The 19,035-nt window shown below is 42.0% G+C and overlaps 1 protein-coding gene across 1 annotated transcript; it reads left to right on the top strand.

Moving 5' to 3' along the window:
- The first annotated feature begins 685 nt into the window (after positions 1 to 685).
- LOC120024236 (grainyhead-like protein 1 homolog) lies at positions 686 to 17,742 on the top strand. The gene is made up of 15 exons (XM_038968430.1): positions 686 to 738; positions 1,119 to 1,305; positions 3,151 to 3,224; positions 3,370 to 3,736; positions 4,736 to 4,818; positions 5,796 to 5,952; positions 6,380 to 6,491; positions 6,593 to 6,687; positions 7,549 to 7,786; positions 8,863 to 8,987; positions 11,173 to 11,201; positions 11,409 to 11,494; positions 16,683 to 16,768; positions 17,146 to 17,210; positions 17,431 to 17,742. The coding sequence occupies exons 1-15, from the start codon at positions 686 to 688 to the stop codon at positions 17,543 to 17,545; spliced, it is 1,872 nt and encodes a 623-aa protein (XP_038824358.1). The 3' UTR covers positions 17,546 to 17,742.
- Positions 17,743 to 19,035: the final 1,293 nt, after the last annotated feature.

The raw sequence follows: 19,035 nt of genomic DNA, 5'->3' as shown, positions 1-19,035 counted from the left end.
ATCTCGTGGCCTATAGCAGTCAAAACTCCGGCTCCAGCTCATAGATCGAGAAAAGCCGACTAAACTAGTTCTGAAGGACAAGGTTGACATAAGTTTACCTACCAGCATCTCGTGTTTTTTTTTTTATATTGGACGGATCGGAATTTACCGTTACAACTTGAAAGTCCAGTCCGACAGCGGGAAATGACACAGGAGCTTGCAAAGTAAGTACACGGTCCAGTTGTCTTTGGTGTAGGCTATATGCACACTTGTAGGCATAACCAGGTCCGCAATAACGCGCAGCAGCTTTTAGATGACAAATTGTATATTTCATTATCACAGTTATTAGGGGATTGCTGAGCTTCCTTGACTTCCCATGTCGCTTAGTTTTAAGAATGGTAGTTTTAGTTGACAAACTGTCTAAGGAAACCTATTCAATTAATTACTGTCACTATATGATTGTGCATTGAACTTCTCAGGCAGACTATGTGTGCTACACACACAGACACGCTGGCACACAATTAAAGTGTGCAATTTTTGTACAAAAGTAATGTCGTCTTGTATATAAACAAAACAATGGAAGTAATTTGTAATGACACAGTCAGCGCGATGAAGACCGGTCTTGCTGGTAGAGCGGGATCAGCGATCTGGCTACTTAGATGGCCTGACGTTAGATGGCTGCATTCCCACGGGATGCCCGCGGGACATGCGGGTCCCGACAGAGATCATTGCGGCGCGGTCGGCATTTTTCATGCTGCGGTTGGCATTAACGCTTACATTTCCTCCTGTTCACTCTATGGGACTTCTTCTATCTGTGTACATTGAAGAGGTTAGGACTATTATTGGGCATAATAACAGCGATGCAGAGTGGTCCTCCGTGTTATACCCTCTGGTATAGATAGAATGATCTTCAAGATCTGTCAAACATGTTTTACTCACAACAACTACTATAACCCACACCACTTACACATATATTTCGTTTGAATAGACTGGGAGTCAATATTTGTTCACTTATCTCCTTAGCTACCAGTTTACATTATTACAATTAGCAGGGTTCGAACTTAATGTTGGATGCCCCACTGTGCAGAAAGAGGGGAGTTCTGAATCTGAACTTAATGTTGGACTGTTTCACTGTGCAGAAAGAGAGGTGTTCTGGTGTTCCAGAATGAGGCGTCATACAGCGGTGGTCGGCGGCAGGCACTCACGGAGGATGACGAGGACTGGAGGGCCTTCCTAGGGAACCCCCTGACCGCCGCCTCCAAGGCCATGATGCACATCAACGGAGATGAGGACAGTGCCAATGCTCTCCTCTACAACTACTATAAGGTACCTCATATATACTTATTACTACATACAGTTGACGTCGGAAGTTTACATACACTTAGGTTGGAGTCATTAAAACTCGTTTTTCAATTTCAATTTCTTGTTAACAAACTATAGTTTTGGCAAGTTGGTTAGGACATCTACTTTGTGCATGACACAAGTAATTTTTCTAACAATTGTTTACAGACAGATTATTTCCCTTATAATTCACTGTATCACAATTCCAGTGGGTCAGAAGTTTACATACACAAAGTTGACTGTGCCTTTAAACAGCTTGGAAAATTCCAGAAATGATGTCATGGCTTTAGAAGCTTCTGATAGGCTAATTGACATAATTTGAGTCAATTGGAGGTGTACCTGTGGATGTATTTCAAGGCCTACCTTCAAACTCAGTGCCTCTTTGCTTGACATCATGGGAAAATCAAAAGAAATCAGCCAAGATCTCAGAAAAAAAATGTAGATCTCCACAAGTCTGATTCATCCATGGGAGCAATTTCCAAACGCCTGAAGGTACTACATTCATCTGTACAAACAATAGTACGCAAGTATAAACACCATGGGACCACGCAGCCATCATACCGCTCAGGAAGGAGATGCGTTCTGTTTCATAGAGATGAACGTACTTTGGTGCGAAAAGTGCAAACCAATCCCAGAACAACAGCAAAGGACCTTGTGAAGATGCTGGAAGAAATGGGTACAAAAGTATCTATATCCACAGTAAAAGGAGTCCTATATCGACATAACCTGAAAGGCCGCTCAGAAAGTAAGAAGCCACTGCTCCAAAACCGCCATAAAAAAGCCAGACTACGGTTTGCAACTGCACATGGGGACAAAGATCGTACTTTTTGGAGAAATGTCCTCTGGTCTGATGAAACAAAAATAGGACTGTTTGGCCATAATGACCATCGTTATGTTTGGAGGAAAAAGGGGGAGGCTTGCAAGCCGAAGGTCACCATCTCAACCGTGTAGCACGGGGGTTGCAGCATCATGTTGTGGGGGTGCTTTGCTGCAGGAGGGACTGGTGCACTTCACAAAATAGATGGCATTATGTGGAAGGAAAATTATGTGGATATATTGAAGCAACATCTCAAGACATCAGTCAGGAAGTTAAAGCTTGGTCGCAAATGGGTCTTCCAAATGGACAATGACCCCAAGCATACTTCCAAAGTTGTGGCAAAATGGCTTAAGGACAACAAAGTCAAGGTATTGGAGTGGCCATCACAAAACCCTGACCTCAATCATATAGACAATTTGTTGGCAGAACTGAAAGTGTGTGCGAGCAAGGACTCAGTTACACCAGCTCTGTCAGAAGGAATGGGCCAAAATTCACCCAACTTATTGTGGGAAGCTTGTGGAAGGCTACCTGAAACGTTTGACCCAAGTTAAACCATGTAAAGGCAATGCTACCAAATACTAATTGAGTGTATGTAAACTTCTGACCCACTGGGAATGTGATGAAAGAAATAAAAGCTGAAATAAATAATTCTCTACTATTATTCTGACATTTCAAATTCTTAAAATAAAGTGGTGATCCTAACTGACCTAAGACAGGGAATTTTTACTCGGATTAAATGTCAGGAATTGTGAAAAACTGAGTTTAAATGTATTTGGGTAAGGTGTATGTAAACTTCCAACTTCAACTGTACATACTATACTACTACATAGCTACTATACTACTGCTACTACTCTACTACTACTACTACATATCTACTACTACTACATAGCTACTACTATACTACTACTACATAGCTACTATACTACTACTACATAGCTACTATACTATAAAGGTATTTTAAGTACCGCCATAGATGTATATAGGTGTGATAATGTATTATACTACTTTTCTAGGTGCCACAAGACAAGAGAACGACTGGACATCCCAAAACAGAAGTTATTGTGGGCGATGCTGATCCAAACAAAATGTAATGAATCTCCTGAGTTATTGTTTTTATTCAGTTATGACTTGGCATAGTTTACTTTTTATTTACTGTAAATTGAGAAAAAGTGTGTTGAAGTAAAGAAAGCTGTGTTCTGAGATGACCTTTACTCTGATCATCTCCTTTTCAGGAACTTCGTGGTGCCACTCCAAGATTCCCCCCTGGCCATGACAACTCTGAGGACCGTCCATCGCAACAGCGCGGCCCAGGGCAGCAGCCAACCCAGCCGGGGGGACAAAACCCAGGCTCTCTACCCAGCCTCAAACTCCATAGTCTGCATCTCCACCACCTCCAGCCCTCCCCCCTACTCCCTCAGCCCAGAGGGGACCCAGGCCCTGCACTCCTTCCCCGGTTGCACCCCCTCTGGTCCCCACAGTTCCCAGTCAGATGGCATGGCCTTCAGTCGCCACCTCAACCTCAGCCAGTACAGCTCCAGAGCCCAAAGCCTCACCCCTGACTCCACCTACACAAAGTCTTACAAGGACAGCTCCAATGAGGTAGGTTCTCATACTTTTACTACAGAACCAGATAGAACGAGGGCACAATTTTACACTGAGCAGCACAAACCCCTCATGGAGCTGTGCTACTTACACCCAGGCTTCATTGAAAGTAAAAGTAACAGGCCTGTGAGACAGCCTATTCACTTAGCTATATGGAGCCAATGAGGCATCATCCATATTTTCATTGATCTACGGGTTGTAGTGTAATATGCAGTGGTGTAAAAAATACTTTGAAGTACTACTTAAGTTGTTTTTTTGGGGTATCTGTACTTTACTATTCATATATTTACTACTTTTAATTTTACTTCACTACATTCCTAAAGAAAGTTATGTACTTTTTACTCCATATATTTTCCCTGACACCCAAACGTACTCGTTACATTTTGAATGCTTAGCAGTACAGGGAAATAGTCTAATTCACATACTTATCAAGAGAACATCCCTGGTCATCCCTACTGCCTCTAATCTGGCGGACTCACTGAACACATGCTTTGTTTGTAAATGATGTCTGAGTGTTGTAGTGTGCCCCTGGCTATCTGTAAATTTAAAAAACTAGAAAATGTGGCAGGCTGTTTTGCTTAATATAAGGAATTTGAAATGATTTATACTTTTACTTTTGATACTTAAGTATATTTTAGCAATTATATATACTTTTGATACTGAAATATATTTAAAACCAAATACTTTTAGACCTTTACTCAAGTAGTATTTTACTGGGTGACTTTTACATGAGTAATTTTCTATTAAGGTATCTTAACTTTTACTCAAGTATGACAATTGTGTACTTTTTCCACAACTGGTAATATGTAATGGTCACTTACACAAATTATTATTCTGCGTCCCAAATGGCACCCTATTCCCTTTAATGTGCACTACTTTTGACCAGAGCCCTATAGGGGGGATTAGTGCACTATAAAGGGAATAGGGTGCCATTTGGGATGCTACCTATTTTCATGGTACTGATGTTCCTCTGGATTGTGTTGTTGTGACCCACAGGTCTTCCCTCCCTCTGAGGAGGTCCAGCTACGTATGACCTCCATCCCTCCCGGTGGATACCCTTACTACAGCTCCACAGCAAGGTAACGTTCTCAGTCAAAATGGGATAGGGACAGTCACTCACTCAGTGTGTTTTTTTTAAACAGTCAGGGTATATTGAACCAGCAGAAAATACCTTAACCTCACTGAAATTATCTCTAATCAAACCTTATCTTAAGTCTTACCTTAATACAAAGCTGCAATGTCACTTTTTGGGTGACCCGACCAAATTCACATAGACATGTGATTTATAGACCTGTCACTAATTGAAAGCAAGTCTAAGAAGCGGTAGATCTGTTCTATATGTGCTATTTCTATGCTTCCCCGTAAGTTTCGTTTTTGCATATTTTGTGTTCGGTTTTGTGCACCAGCTTCAAACAGCTGAAAATACAATATTTGGGGGTTTTGAAAATACATTTCACAGCGGTTTAGATGGTACAATGATTCTCTACACCAGGGCTCTCTAACCCTGTTACTGGAGAATTACCCTCCTGTTGGTTTTCTATCCAATCCCAGTTGTAACTAACCTGATTCAGTTTATCAACCAGCTAATTATTAGAATAAGTTGTGCTAGATTAGGGTTGGAGCGAAAACCTACAGGATGGTAGCACTCCATCTTTTCAAAAACCCAAAATATTGTATTTTCAGCTGTTTGAAGCTGGTGTACAAAACTGAAATTAGGCGAACTATTTAAATTATAGCAACCAGAAAATGGTAGTGCGATTTCTGCATAAGTTTTCATTCTGCCTATCACTTTCAAAAATGCTTCCATAGTCACCAGCTGAGATATTAGGATATAGGGTAAAGGGGATACTTAGTCAGTTGCGCAACTGAATGCATTAAACCAAAATGTGTCTTCTGCATCTAACCCAGCCCTTCTGAATCAGGGGGGGCTGCCTTAATCGACGTCAAGGGCAGAATGGCAGATTTTTCCACCTTGCCGGCTTGGGGATTCGAACCAGCGACCTTTCGTTACTGTCCCAACGAATATTCTCTCTCTCTCTCTCTCTCTCTCTCTCAGTCAACACTTTGAGTACATGCTGGAGGCTCCCCAGTCCCTCTGGACCAAGAGCAGCAGTGGCCAGATGAGCTACCTGAACAAGGCCCAGTTCTACCCCATCACCTTGAGAGCACTAGGGGGCACCCCGCTCCAATCTCATCTCAGTGGAGAAGTCCGGGTATGAGCTTCTCTAATCTATCTCTTTTATTTGTTTTCTTATCTTCTAGTCTCTCTCTGTCCCTCTCTCTGTCCCTCTCTGTGTCCCCGTCTCTCTGTGTCCCCTATTCTATCTACTGTGTCTCTAGGTTTGCCACATGTGTTTTGGGAAGGCCTTACTTGACTTAAGGCCATTGACGAATGTCCTCACTCGGTTCGGGTCAAGTTTGTCCAGGTTTCACCAGTTGAGTCTGCTCTCAGTCGTCTCTGACTGGACTACCAAGTGTTTCTGGGTCGACCCCTCTTTCTTGTCCTCTGGGTACAGTTTTGGGAATAGAGTATAAGTATTTCGCTGTAAATGTTGTTTGTGTTTTAGGTGTTGGTGGTGTGTTTGTGTTTTAGGTGTTGGTGGTGTGTGTTTGTAATGTAGAACTGACTGTATATTTCAGAGTGTGGTGATGCTTGTGTTTGGAGAGGAGAAGCTCACAGAGGACCAGCTCAAATACTGGAAGTACTGGCACAGCAGACAGCACACAGCCAAGCAGCGTTGCATTGATATTGGTGAGGGGTCACACACACACGCATGTCCTCAAAATCAGTATGTAAACATGACTTGTTAGTGTGTAAACAGTACTGTTGTCTTCCCTGTTTGTTCATCCCAGCTGACTATAAAGAGCGATTCAATACGATCGCCAATATTGAGGAGATCGCCTACAATGCCATCTCTTTCACATGGGACACGAAGGACGAGCCACGGGTAAGAAATGCCAATATCATGTCTTTATAGTGGCAGCAGAAATCTTTGAGTGAAGATTTTGGGCTCTGGGAGTGAAGTTTCCCCTAGGTACAGATCTAGGATCAGCTTCCTCTCCCCTCCCCCATCTTAACCTTAACCAATAGTGGGGGAAATGCTGAACTGACCCAAGATCAGCGTCTAGGGGCAACTTTACCATACCAGATTTGAGACAAATTTCTGACAATGTTTTGTAAGACAAAACAAATGTAGTTACAAACAGTCACCAGCTGGGGGAAACATACACAACTAAATCAATCATACACAATACTTTGTCTGAAACTACCCAGGCCCACACTGTATGTAGAGACCAATTTTGTACCTTGATTTTTTTTCTACCTGCATGAAAGAAATGTCATATGGAAATATAGTGCATTCAAGACAACTGGGAACTAGAAAAAAAACGACCTCAGTCTGGCGAAAATCGGTGATGTCAGTGATCTTCAGGTCGGAGCTCTAGCATGATGTCCGAGTTTCCAACTTGTAATTCCAATTTGGATTCTGATTTGGATGACCCCCGAATTCATTTGACTTGAACGCACAGAGTTTGGAGATTTCCGGAGTTGTCTTGAACGCACCCTAAACCCATAAATGTGCATCAGAACTGTTTATTCAAATGTTTATTTAATTAATTCAACATTTTCTGTCTATTATGACTCTATTTGTTGTGTATTTTTATGCCATTATTGGTGCTTTTATGCAATGCTTTTCATGTGTTGCATATGAGCCTCATGCCATAGAACATTTTCTGTCTAACGTAAATTGGATGGACATTAAAGCTTTTTGAATTTAAATTCTCATGTGCCTTTATCGCTGCCCCCTCAGGTGTTTGTGTCTGTTAACTGTCTAAGTACAGACTTCTCCCCTCAGAAGGGAGTGAGGGGCCTTCCTCTCAACCTCCAGATTGACACCTACAGCTTTGGGAGCCATGGTCACAAGCTAGTACACAGAGCCTACTGCATGATTAAGGTGTTCTGTGACAAAGGTGCCGAGAGGAAGATCCGAGATGAGGAAAGGAAGCAGCCTTGCAGGAAGGGAAAGAGACAGGAGACAACCGCAGCCTGTGAGTACATCACCTTAAACAACCAATCGATTAATCAATCAGTTCATCAATCACCGCCCCCAAAAAATATCAGCGTGCCAGTGTGCTTCACAAAAGCCTCTCCACAACTAACCCCTAAAAATTAAGCCAGGGCAACAGTATCAAGGCAAAACTCCATAGGTAGAAAAAAATAAACTTGAGAGGAACTACATTTCGTCAGCTGGTGATTGTCAAGCAAATAACTGTCGGTCTCACAGTAATTGACCGTTAATTAACATAAACACATTTAGCATATCCTTGCTTCCACACAAAGCCAACAAGTCACTGATGCAGACCTTTGGAACATCTACATTTTAAAAAGTCTAATAAATCCATGTAATAGAGCCGACACCTTCGCAATATATATCCAGTATTTATTTTAGACAGGTCTAAAGAAGCATGATATGAATAAAATGTAGTCTATTTCAGAAGAACAGAATAACATACTGAGTTTTCCTTATTTTAGGTCCTGATCTGGCTATGCCAAATGGCTGTAGGCTACACTAGTTAATTTAGCAAACAAGATTTGCTTAGAATTCTGTGGTATTATTTTATAGTATGAAGAATACAATTGAACAAACCTAAATAAAATAGAAAGGATATTTTCTCCAAACGATTTGAGGGAGTGTGCACATGCGGCTATTCTGTGTTGAGCGTTAACAAATAAATAGGTACTCCTATATGCTTCATTTAGAATTATTAGTTGTTCTACAAACGTTGAGCTATATGTTTTGATTTTTAGTACATTGTAACCCTGCATGATGCGACTCTAATGACTCTAATGATGATTTGAGTCCTGCTACGTCAGTCACTCATTCACTATTTGACAAGCACTTGATAATGCCACCACGGCCACAAAGTCAGATTCCACAGCCACAAAGTCAAAATTGGCTACAGAAATTAGCTTAATTTAAGGTTAGGCATAAGGTTGGCAGTGTGGTTAGGGTTAGGTTTAAAATTGAATTTTAAGAAGATACATTTGAGAAATGGGCGGGGTCTATGACTTGGCTATAGAAGCTAGTGACGACCCTCTACCTCCCCCTGCTGTCATGCCACAGATGTGGAAGACCCTCTGCAGCTGAAGCATGTGGCCATAGCATCGTTCAAAGCCATGAGTGACATGGACTCCCAGCCAGTTCTCTTCATCCCAGAGGTCCACTTCCCCAGCACCCAGCACCACCATGTAAGTCCAGCGATACCTATGTTTAGAGTTGCAGAACTCTAGTAACTTTTCCAAAGTTCCCAGGTTTTTTAGAAATACCAGTTGGACGGTTCCTGGAATCAAGAGGGAATAAGCAGGGACGGAATCCTCCGACTGGGATTTCTGGAAAAACTTGGGAACTTTGGGAAAGAAACTGGATTGCAACCATGTTTCACTGCAGCATATTGCCAAACTGACAGTCTCTAGGTACCATTTGGTTTTGGCCATTGCAAGGACTAAACTACATTTTCCAGGATATAACAAATAGACACCTGGTTGCATCAGTGGAGGCTCCTCAGAGGAGGAAGGGGAGGACCATCTTCAGTGAATTTCATAAAAATAGTAAATAATTTAAAAAGTTATCCTAGCTAAAACTATACTAAATATATTCACGTCACCAAATAATTGATTAAAACACACTGTTTTCCAATGAAGTTCTACAGTAGCCTCAACAGCACTCTGTTGGGTAGCACCAGTGTAGCCAAAGGACAGCTAGCTTCCGTCCTCCTCTGGGTACATTGACTTCAATACAAAACCTAGGAGACTCATGGTTCTCACCCCCTTCCATAGACTTACACAGTAATTATGACAACTTCCAGAGGATGTCCTCCAACCTATCAGCTCTTGCAGCATGAACTGACATGTTGTCCACCCATTCAAAGGATCAGAGAATTAATCTAGTACTGAAATCATAACCTACAGCTAACTAGCAGTGCATAACATGTGGTGAGTAGTTGACTCAAAGAGAGAAAAAAAATTGTTGAATAGTTTTGAACAAATTCATTTCTTCCTAAATTAAGGAGAAGCAAGAGAAATAGAGAGATGTTTCACTTACTTAGCTAGCAAATGCAGCTAGCTAGTTTAGCCTACTCAAACAATAGGCTCAAACAAAGGGATGCTATGTTAGCTAGCTAGCTATGTCTATCCAACACATCACTGGAACTCTTCCAAGTCAAGGTAAGCTTTTGGTTTTACTAATTTATTGCCATCGGGTCCATTGGTGTAACTCCTTAATGACTGTACAATGTAACGTTACTGCATGATTGTAGCGGGTTTACTAACGTGTTAGTTCTATTAGCTATGCTGACTATGACGTTAATTTAGCTAATATGGTGACAACGATGTAGGCTGTGTGTAGCAGTTTGGCTTGGAAATGTTTTTTCACCTGGTCACATACAGCTGATGTGTTGTGCATTGAAGTCCACAAGCGAAGGGAAGAGGTGAAAGGAGGAGAGCACATAGATGTGAGAAGGAATACAACGTGGCTGCTATGAAACTGAACTGTGTTTAAATGTGATCAGGGGTGTATTCATTCCGCCGATTCTGTTGAAAAACGTTTTTTTAAATAGAAGCAAACGGAACAAAACGGGGATAAACATACCTGAATTTGTCCAATTGAAACTCTCGTTTGCAACTGTTGGACTAATGATTACACCTTAGATCAGCTAGATGCAGGCAAGAGTGTGCAAGGCGGTATTGAATGTGTCACTGTCTGTCCATGTTTCACTGTCTGTCACCTCAAATTTTTCTCTCGACCTGTGCACCTACGTTGTAAACTTTCATTCATAGGCTAGGTTGTTGCAACCTCATGATGGGTATAAGGAAAATTTGAGTATCATGTAGTAGCCTAAACCTATTGATGTTACATTTAACTGGGCGAATGGAATATGAACGACAATCATCCAATATGCTGTAATAGATATAAGGCCATGCTCATGAAAACAAAATCGTCCTCCCTCATCTGAAACGGCACTGACTGCCACTGGGTTGCATGCATGGGAACCCATCATAATACTGCTGATTCATTTTCATACAGTACTTAGTTGAAATATTATGTTCTTTTTTCGCGCTGTTATTCAGTTTTTTTTTTTCTTGAACTCTGCATTGTTGGAAAAGGACCCATAAGTAAGCATTTCCCTATTAATCTGTTAGTTGTTTACGAAGCATTTGACAAATAAAATTGTATTTGATTTTAAACGTGTGTGAGGTACATTTTAAATTCATAAGAGAATGTCATATTTTTTAAAAACATTTCAGACAAACGTTGAGACATGAACACAAAGAAACATCACCACTAGTTTCAGTGTACTGTAGTTTGCTTGGGACAATAGCAACTGAACAAATAGCCCACTCAAGTGATTTCATTTTTCTCTTCATCCTTTATCAGGCAAGCCTATCAGATGACGGTGAGGATAGGTGAGTAAATTTTTTATATTATATACTTACTGTAATATTTAGTGAAAGATGCTATAAGTGCCTATAAATGTAAACAATTTGATACCCATAATAAGTGATTAATTCACTCAATGTGCATTTTTCATAGTCTTCTATACTCATTATAATAACTAGTAATCTTAATGACTAAAATGTAAATAGTCATATGTGTTGTTTGTCTGGTTGCAGCTTGGGGCAGAAGAGACTACTCCACTATGATGAGGACTTTGAGTTGGCTCCTCACAAGAAAGCAAGGCGGGACGGACCAGAGAAAGGTACATTATATTGAGATACGTTTGCCGACAGTGTGTATTCAAGGGAAATAAATACAGTTTAGAGACAGTAAAGAGAAGGCATAATACAGAGATAAAGAGAATTATAGAGCAAGAGAGAGAGAAATGCTCTCTGGCTGGCTGCACTGTAGTTGTGGTTGTTGCTCTGGCTGCTGTTGCTCAGGCTGCTCCCACGCAGTTCAGCTGACTGAATGCATGTAAACACAGGCCACATGGCTTCCGAAGCCCTGCCCTCCCCCTTAGATGCAGAAAGCACAACACACACGGTTTGTTTTCCAAGTGGAATATGATCATGACATGTAGTCCAAACGGGATTGGTTTTCCCACTCACGTGTTTGTGGTGGCTGTTCTCAGAATGATTAGGGGTTGTTTGCCGTTTTGCGTGGTCTGTCTCAGACTAGTCTATTTCTGACCAGGCTCACTGCCAATTCCCAAGACGCCAGCGTGAAAAGAGTAAAGAGCAACTACAGTCAGTCACTGGCCCAGCCTTTTCTCAGTTTATGAGGTTGTAAAGTGGTGGAATTGCCCTTTAACAGGGGTCCAGGGGTGTGTCCGAAATGGCCTCCTGTCCTGAATTCTGGTCAAAAGTAGTGTACTGTATAGGGAATAGGGCACTATTTCAGACACAGTCCATCTTAACTGAGTTTTACTATGTTTATGATATCGGATGAGGGTGGCAGTTGTTTCAGCGTGAATACACACTAAAACCATGGAAATGTCACCTAGCAGGATATATGGGCAATATTGTAGTACATCATAACTCAGTGACTTGACTGAGAGAGAAACTCACACAGTAGGTCAATGTGTGAAACGGTCTCACACCCCATGTCTAAAAAAACACCTTTGTGTGGATTCCTCCCTCTTTTTGTTTCTCAGGTACCACCGTCTATGGCACCTCTCCCTCACACTGTGGGGGTTGGTGTGGTAGTATATGACTGGGTTGGTGTGGTAGTATATGACTGGGTTGGTGTGGTAGTATATGACTGGGTTGGTGTGGTAGTATATGACTGGGTTGGTGTGGTAGTATATGACTGGGTTGGTGTGGTAGTATCTGATCGGGTTGATGTGGTAGTATATGACTGGGTTGGTGTGGTAGTATATGACTGGGTTGGTGTGGTAGTATATGACTGGGTTGGTGTGGTAGTATCGGACCGGGTTGATGTGGTAGTATCTGACCGGGTTGGTGTGGTAGTATCTGACCGGGTTGGTGTGGTAGTATCTGACCGGGTTGGTGTGGTAGTATCTGACCGGGTTGGTGTGGTAGTATCTGACCGGGTTGGTGTGGTAGTATCTGACCGCGTTGGTGTGGTAGTATCTGACTAAAGGCTTTGGTAGGCAAACCGAACGATTGTCCTCACATATACCCTCTAAAGACTTTCGCTTGAACAATTTTGAGACTCCGTATTCAGTATACACTTCCTCAAAATAGTCTGAATTAATCTAAGATAAATCAAGAAAACTGTCGTACATTTTTACGTTTTTTCCGAGGAGATCTTAAATCGCCCAATTTTACATTAACTACAATGAACAAAAATCTAAAATGCAACATGCAACAATTTCTAAGATTTCACTGATTTACAGTTCATATAACTACATCAGTCATTAGGCCCTAATATAGGGGTTTCACACGACTGGGAATACAGATACCTCAACAACAAAAAAGTAGGTGTGTGGATCAGAAAACCAGCCAGTATCTGGTGTGACCACCATTTGCCTCATGCAGCGCGACATCTCCTTTGCATATAGTTGATCAGGCTGTTTATTTGAGCCTGTGGAATGTTGTCCCAGTCCTCTTCAATGACTGTGCGAAGTTGCTGGATATTGGCGGGAGCTGGAAAACGCTGTCGTACACGTGATCCAGAGCATCCCAAACATGCTCAATGGTTGACATGTTTGGTGAGTATGCAGGCCATGGAAGAACTGGGACATTTTCAGCTTCCAGGAATTGCTTACAGATCCTTGTGATATGGGGTTATGGATTATCATGCTGAAACATGAGGTGATGGCGACGGATGAATGGCATGACAATGGGCCTCAGGATCTTTGTGCATTCAAATTGCCATCGAAAAAATTATATTGTGTTTGTTGTCTGTAGCTTATGCCTGCCCATACCATAACCCCACTGCCACCATGGGGCACTGTTCACAACGTTGACATCAGCAAACCGCTCGCCCACACGACGCCCACAGGTCTTCCATCCACACTTCTCCAGCATGCCAGTGGCCATCGGAGGTAAACATTTGCCCACTGAAGTCGGTTACGACACCCAACTGCAGTCAGGTCAACACCCTGATGAGGACGACAAGTATGCAGATGAGCTTCCCTGAGACGGTTTCTGACAGTTTGTGCAGAAATTCTTTGGTTGTGCAAACCCACAGTTTCATCATCTGTCCGGGTGGCTGGTCTCAGACAATCCCGCAGGTGAAGAAGCCAGATGTGGAGGTCCTGGGCTGGAGTGGTTACACGTTGTCTGCGGTTGTGAGGCCGGATGGATGTACTGCCAAATTCTCTAAAACGACATTGGTAGAGCTTATGGTAGAGAAATTATCATTAAATTATCTGGCAACAGCTCTGGTGGACATTACTAAAAACTCAGCTTGCCATTTTCACGCTCCCTTAACTTGAGACATTTGTGGCATTGTGTTGTGTGACACAACTGCACATTTTAGTGGCCTTTTATTGTCCCCAGCAAAGGGTGCAGCTACAGTTGAAATCGGAAGTTTACATACACCTTAGCCAAATCCATTTAAACTCAGTTTCTCACAATTCCCTACATTTAATCCAAGTAAAAAATCCCTGTTTTAGGTCAGTTAGGATCACCACTTTATTTTCAAAATGTGAAATGTCAGAATAATAGTAGAGAGAATTATTTATTTCAGATTTTATTTCTTTCATCACATTCCCAGTGGGTCAGAAGTTTACATACACTCAATTAGTATTTGGTAGCATTGCCTTTTTAAATTGTTTAACTTGGGTCAAATGTTTCGGGTAGCCTTCCACAAGCTTCCCACAATAAGTTGGCTAAATTTTGTCCCATTCCACCTGACAGAGCTGGTGTAACTGAGTCAGGTTTGTAGGCCTCCTTGCTCGCAAACTTTTTCAGTTCTGCCCAAAAATTGTCTAAAGGATTGAGGTCAGGGCTTTGTGTTGGCCACTCCAATACCTTGACTTTGTTGTCCTTAAGCCATTTTGCCACAACTTTGGAAATATGCTTGGGGTCATTGTCGATTTGGAAGACCCATTTGTGACCAAGCGTTAACTTCCTGACTGATGTCTTGAGATGTTGCTTCAATATATCCACATAATGTTCCTTCCTCATGATGCCATCTATTTTGTGAAGTGCACCAGTCCCTCCTGCAGCACCCCCACAACATGATGCTGCCACCCCCGTGCTTCACGGTTGGGATGGTGTTCTTCGGCTTGCAAGCCTCCCCCTTTTTCCTTCAAACATAACGATGGTCATTATGGCCAAACAGTTCTAATTTTGTTTCATCAGACCAGAGGACATTTCTCCACAAAGTACGATCTTTGTCGCCATGTGCAGTTGCAAAACGTAGTCTGGCTTCTGTATGGCGGTTTTGGAGCAGTGGCTTCTTCCTTGCTGAGCGGCCTTTCAGGTTTTGTTGATTTAGGACTCGTTTTACTGTGGATATAGATACTTTTGTACCTGTTTCCTCCAGCATCTTCACAAGGTCCTTTGCTGTTGTTCTGGAATTGATTTGCACTTTTCGCACACCAAAGTACATTCATCTCTAGGAGACAGAACGCGTCTTCTTCCTGAGCAGTATGACGGCTGCGTGGTCCCATGGTGTTTATACTTGCGTACTATTGTTTGTTAAGATGAACGTGGTACCTTCAGGCATTTGGAAATTGCTCCCAAGGATGAACCAGATTTGTGGAGGTCTTGGCTGATTTCTTTTGATTTTCCCATGATGTCAAGCAAAGAGGCACTGAGTTTGAAGGTAGGCCTTGAAATACATCCACAGGTACACCTCCAATTGACTCAAATTATGTCACTTAGCCTAACAGAAGCTTCTAAAGCCATGACATCATTTTCTGGAATTTTCCAAGCTGTTTAAAGGCACAGTCAACTTAGTGTATGTAAACTTCTGACCCACTGGAATTGTGATACAGTGAAATAATCTGTCTGTAAACAATTGTTGGAAAAATGACTAGTGTCATGTACAAAGTAGATGTCCTAACCGACTTGCCAAAACTATAGATTGTTAACAAGAAATTTGTGGAGTGGTTGAAAAACGAGTTTTAATGACACCAACCTAAGTGTATGTAAACTTCCGACTTCAACTGTATGTAATGATCATGCCGTTTAATCAGCTTCTTGATATGCATGCAGACATCTTAACTCTCCCCTAAACTGTGGGGGTTGGTCACGGTATCGCTGTGCATTCAAATTTCCATTGATAAAATGCAATTGTGTTGTCTGTTTGTAGCTTATGTCTGCCCATACCATAACCCCGCTGCCACTATGGGGCACTCTGTTCACAAGGTTGACATCAGCAAACTGCTCGTGAACACGCCGCCATACACGTGGTCTGCGGTTATGAAGCCGGTTTGACGTTGCGCCAAATTCTCTAAAACAAGGTTGGAGGTGGCTTATGGTAGAGAAATTAACATTTAATTCTCTGGCAATAGCTCTGGTGGACATTCCGTCAGTCAGTATGCCAGTTGCACGCGCTCTCAAAACTTGAGACATCTGTGGCATTGTGTTGTGTGACACAACTGCACATTTTAGTGAACTTTTATTGTCCACAACACAAGATGCACCTATGTAATGATCATGCTGTTTAATCAGCTTCTTGATATGCATGCGGACATCTTAACTCTCCCCTAAACTGTGGGGGTTGGTGTGGTATCTGACTACCTCTCCTCTAAACTGTGGGGGTTGGTGTGGTATCTGACTACCTCTCCTCTAAACTGTGGGGGTTGGTGTGGTATCTGACTACCTCTCCTCTAAACTGTGGGGGTTGGTGTGGTATCTGACTACCTCTCCTCTAAACTGTGGGGGTTGGTGTGGTATCTGACTACCTCTCCTCTAAACTGTGGGGGTTGGTGTGGTATCTGACTACCTCTCCTCTAAACTGTGGGGGTTGGTGTGGTATCTTTTGGTGTGGTATCTGATAGTTTGTTTCCTCGCACTACATTCCTCTAGTGCTGCTTTATGTCCGTAAGGAGACAGAGGAGGTGTTTGATGCTCTGATGCTGAAGACGCCCACTCTGGCAGGACTACTGGAGGCTGTGAGTACATTTGTTGTGTTCTATTTTGCTCAAAATGTATTTTTTGATGCCTAAGTGTGTGTACATAACTTAGGATAACATTTCAACAGGCAAAGTTCAATAATAGCTTAGCAGATATAGCTGTGTGTGTAAAATGCACCCTCGGCACTGGTCAAAAGTAGTGCACTATAGGGAATAAGGTGTAATTTGGGACACAGACCCAGTGTCACAGGAAGAGGGATTTGTTTCCTGTTTGTGTCCGTCAGGAAGTAGTCACTTGTCAGAGAATGCACACAGGCATCCACAGTGACATTCAATGGAATGTATTGTATTGTCTAAGGCCTGTTTGCACCCAGTTCACATAGGGGGTTTCCCATTTTTTCCCATCACATCTCTAGGTAACCGATAAATACGAGCTGCCGCTTGAAAGAATGGGGAAAGTCTACAAGAGGTGCAAAAAAGGGTAAGACTGGTGTCACTGGGATTAAAGTGTTCATCTCAAATTGCACCCTAATTCCTATGTAGTGCACTACTTTTGACCAGAGCCCTATGGCCCTGGTCAAAAGTAGTGCACTATGGAAAAGGGTGCCATTTGGGACGCATACCAAAGTAAATAATCTGTAACTTGTTTATAGAGTTAACAACACTCTGAAGATAAGTAAATCACCTCTCCTGTTCTGTAGAATCTTAGTCCATATGGACGATAACATCATCAAGCATTACTCCAACGAGGATGCCTTCCAGATCAACATGGAAGAGGTGGGGGGGGAAATGCTGCTGACACTGACTGAGATCTGAGCCTGGACAAGGGAAGTATTCATCAGGGCACAAAACTTTTTGCAACGGAAAATGAAAATGAGCGTTTCTTATTTGGTACTTTTTCTACCTAGTGAATATGAACACAACCCTGGTCAGGGGGAGTGGAGTCTGTTGTCATGGACCTCCAGGGGGAGACCCTTAGAGGTGGAACACATGTTGACCCCGGCAGCTGAGGAGGGACACAACCGTAGGATTAGTCACCTGTTTACACAACTGTAACAGACTTCTACAAGGAAAACAAGATATTTTCATGAGTTCTGCCTTTCTGCTGCGCCAGTGTCTATGAGGCCATTTCTGGTGTGGTTGGTTGCACAAAATGGCTACCTTGCTCGCTGGCAAGAAAAATACATTTAAGTATTTTCACATAAAATGTGACTGATTGATTGCTTCTCAAGCAGATGATGGAAGTCACACACTACTACTGGGGCTTTTTGGCAGTCACTGTAGCTATGGTACAAGATGAAACTATGATGAGGACCATTTGGAAACAATATTGTGTAACGGCCAATGATATTTTCCTACTTTTTAGAAGTTTTTTTTATGTGTAGTTTTTGATCAACTACTTTTTGCTATATATACAGACAAGACGGCAGCGATGCCTTCAGAATGCCAGTTAACGTATTATGTATTATTTTGAAGTACAGTACCAGTCAAACGTTTGGACACATCTACTCATTCCAGGGTTTTTCTTTATTTTTACTATTTTCTACATTGTAGAATAGTAGTGAATACATTAAAACTATGAAATAACACATATGGAATCATGTAGTAACCAAAAAGTGTTAAACAAATAAAAATATATTTTATATTTGAGATTCTTCAAAGTAGCCACCCTTTGCCTTGATGACAGCTTTGCACACTCTTGGCATTCTCTCAACCAGCTTCATGAGGTAGTCACCTGGAATGCATTTCATTTAACAGGTGTGCCTTGTTAAAAGTTAATTTGTGGAATTTCTTTCCTTCTTAATGCGTTTGAGCCAATCAGTTGTGTTGTGGCAAGGTAGGGCTGGTATACAGAAGGTCAGTGGTGGTTCTGGGGGGGTGGGGGCAGTGCCCCTGTGACAACAATTTTGGACCCCCTTGTGGCCCCTCTAAATGTGGAGTATGAAATTATTTTTACATAACAAATTTTTGCTATTGTTCTTTTTTTACATCCGTTATTAGACAGTGGCAACGATGATGATTATGAACATGGTCTTTTGCCTGCAAATGCCTGCAATGCAGTGAAGAAAATGATGACAACAATAACATCTAATGTAACTGGCCCCTCTAACAGTACAACTGGCCCCAGCTTGGCCCCCCCAGTTGAAATGGTCTAGAACTGCCACTGCAGAAGATAGCCCTATTTGGTAAAAGACCAACTCCATATTATGGCAAGAACAGTTCAAATAAGCAAAGAGAAACGACAGTCCATCATTACTTTAAGACATGAAGTAAAATGTCAAGAAGTTTCTTCAAGTGCAGTCGCA

Source organism: Salvelinus namaycush, chromosome 29 (genome assembly GCF_016432855.1).
Source record: "Salvelinus namaycush isolate Seneca chromosome 29, SaNama_1.0, whole genome shotgun sequence".
Taxonomy (NCBI): domain Eukaryota; kingdom Metazoa; phylum Chordata; class Actinopteri; order Salmoniformes; family Salmonidae; genus Salvelinus; species Salvelinus namaycush.
Note: the sequence above shows the minus strand (reverse complement) of the source record. Positions and strands in the feature narration are given on the sequence as shown.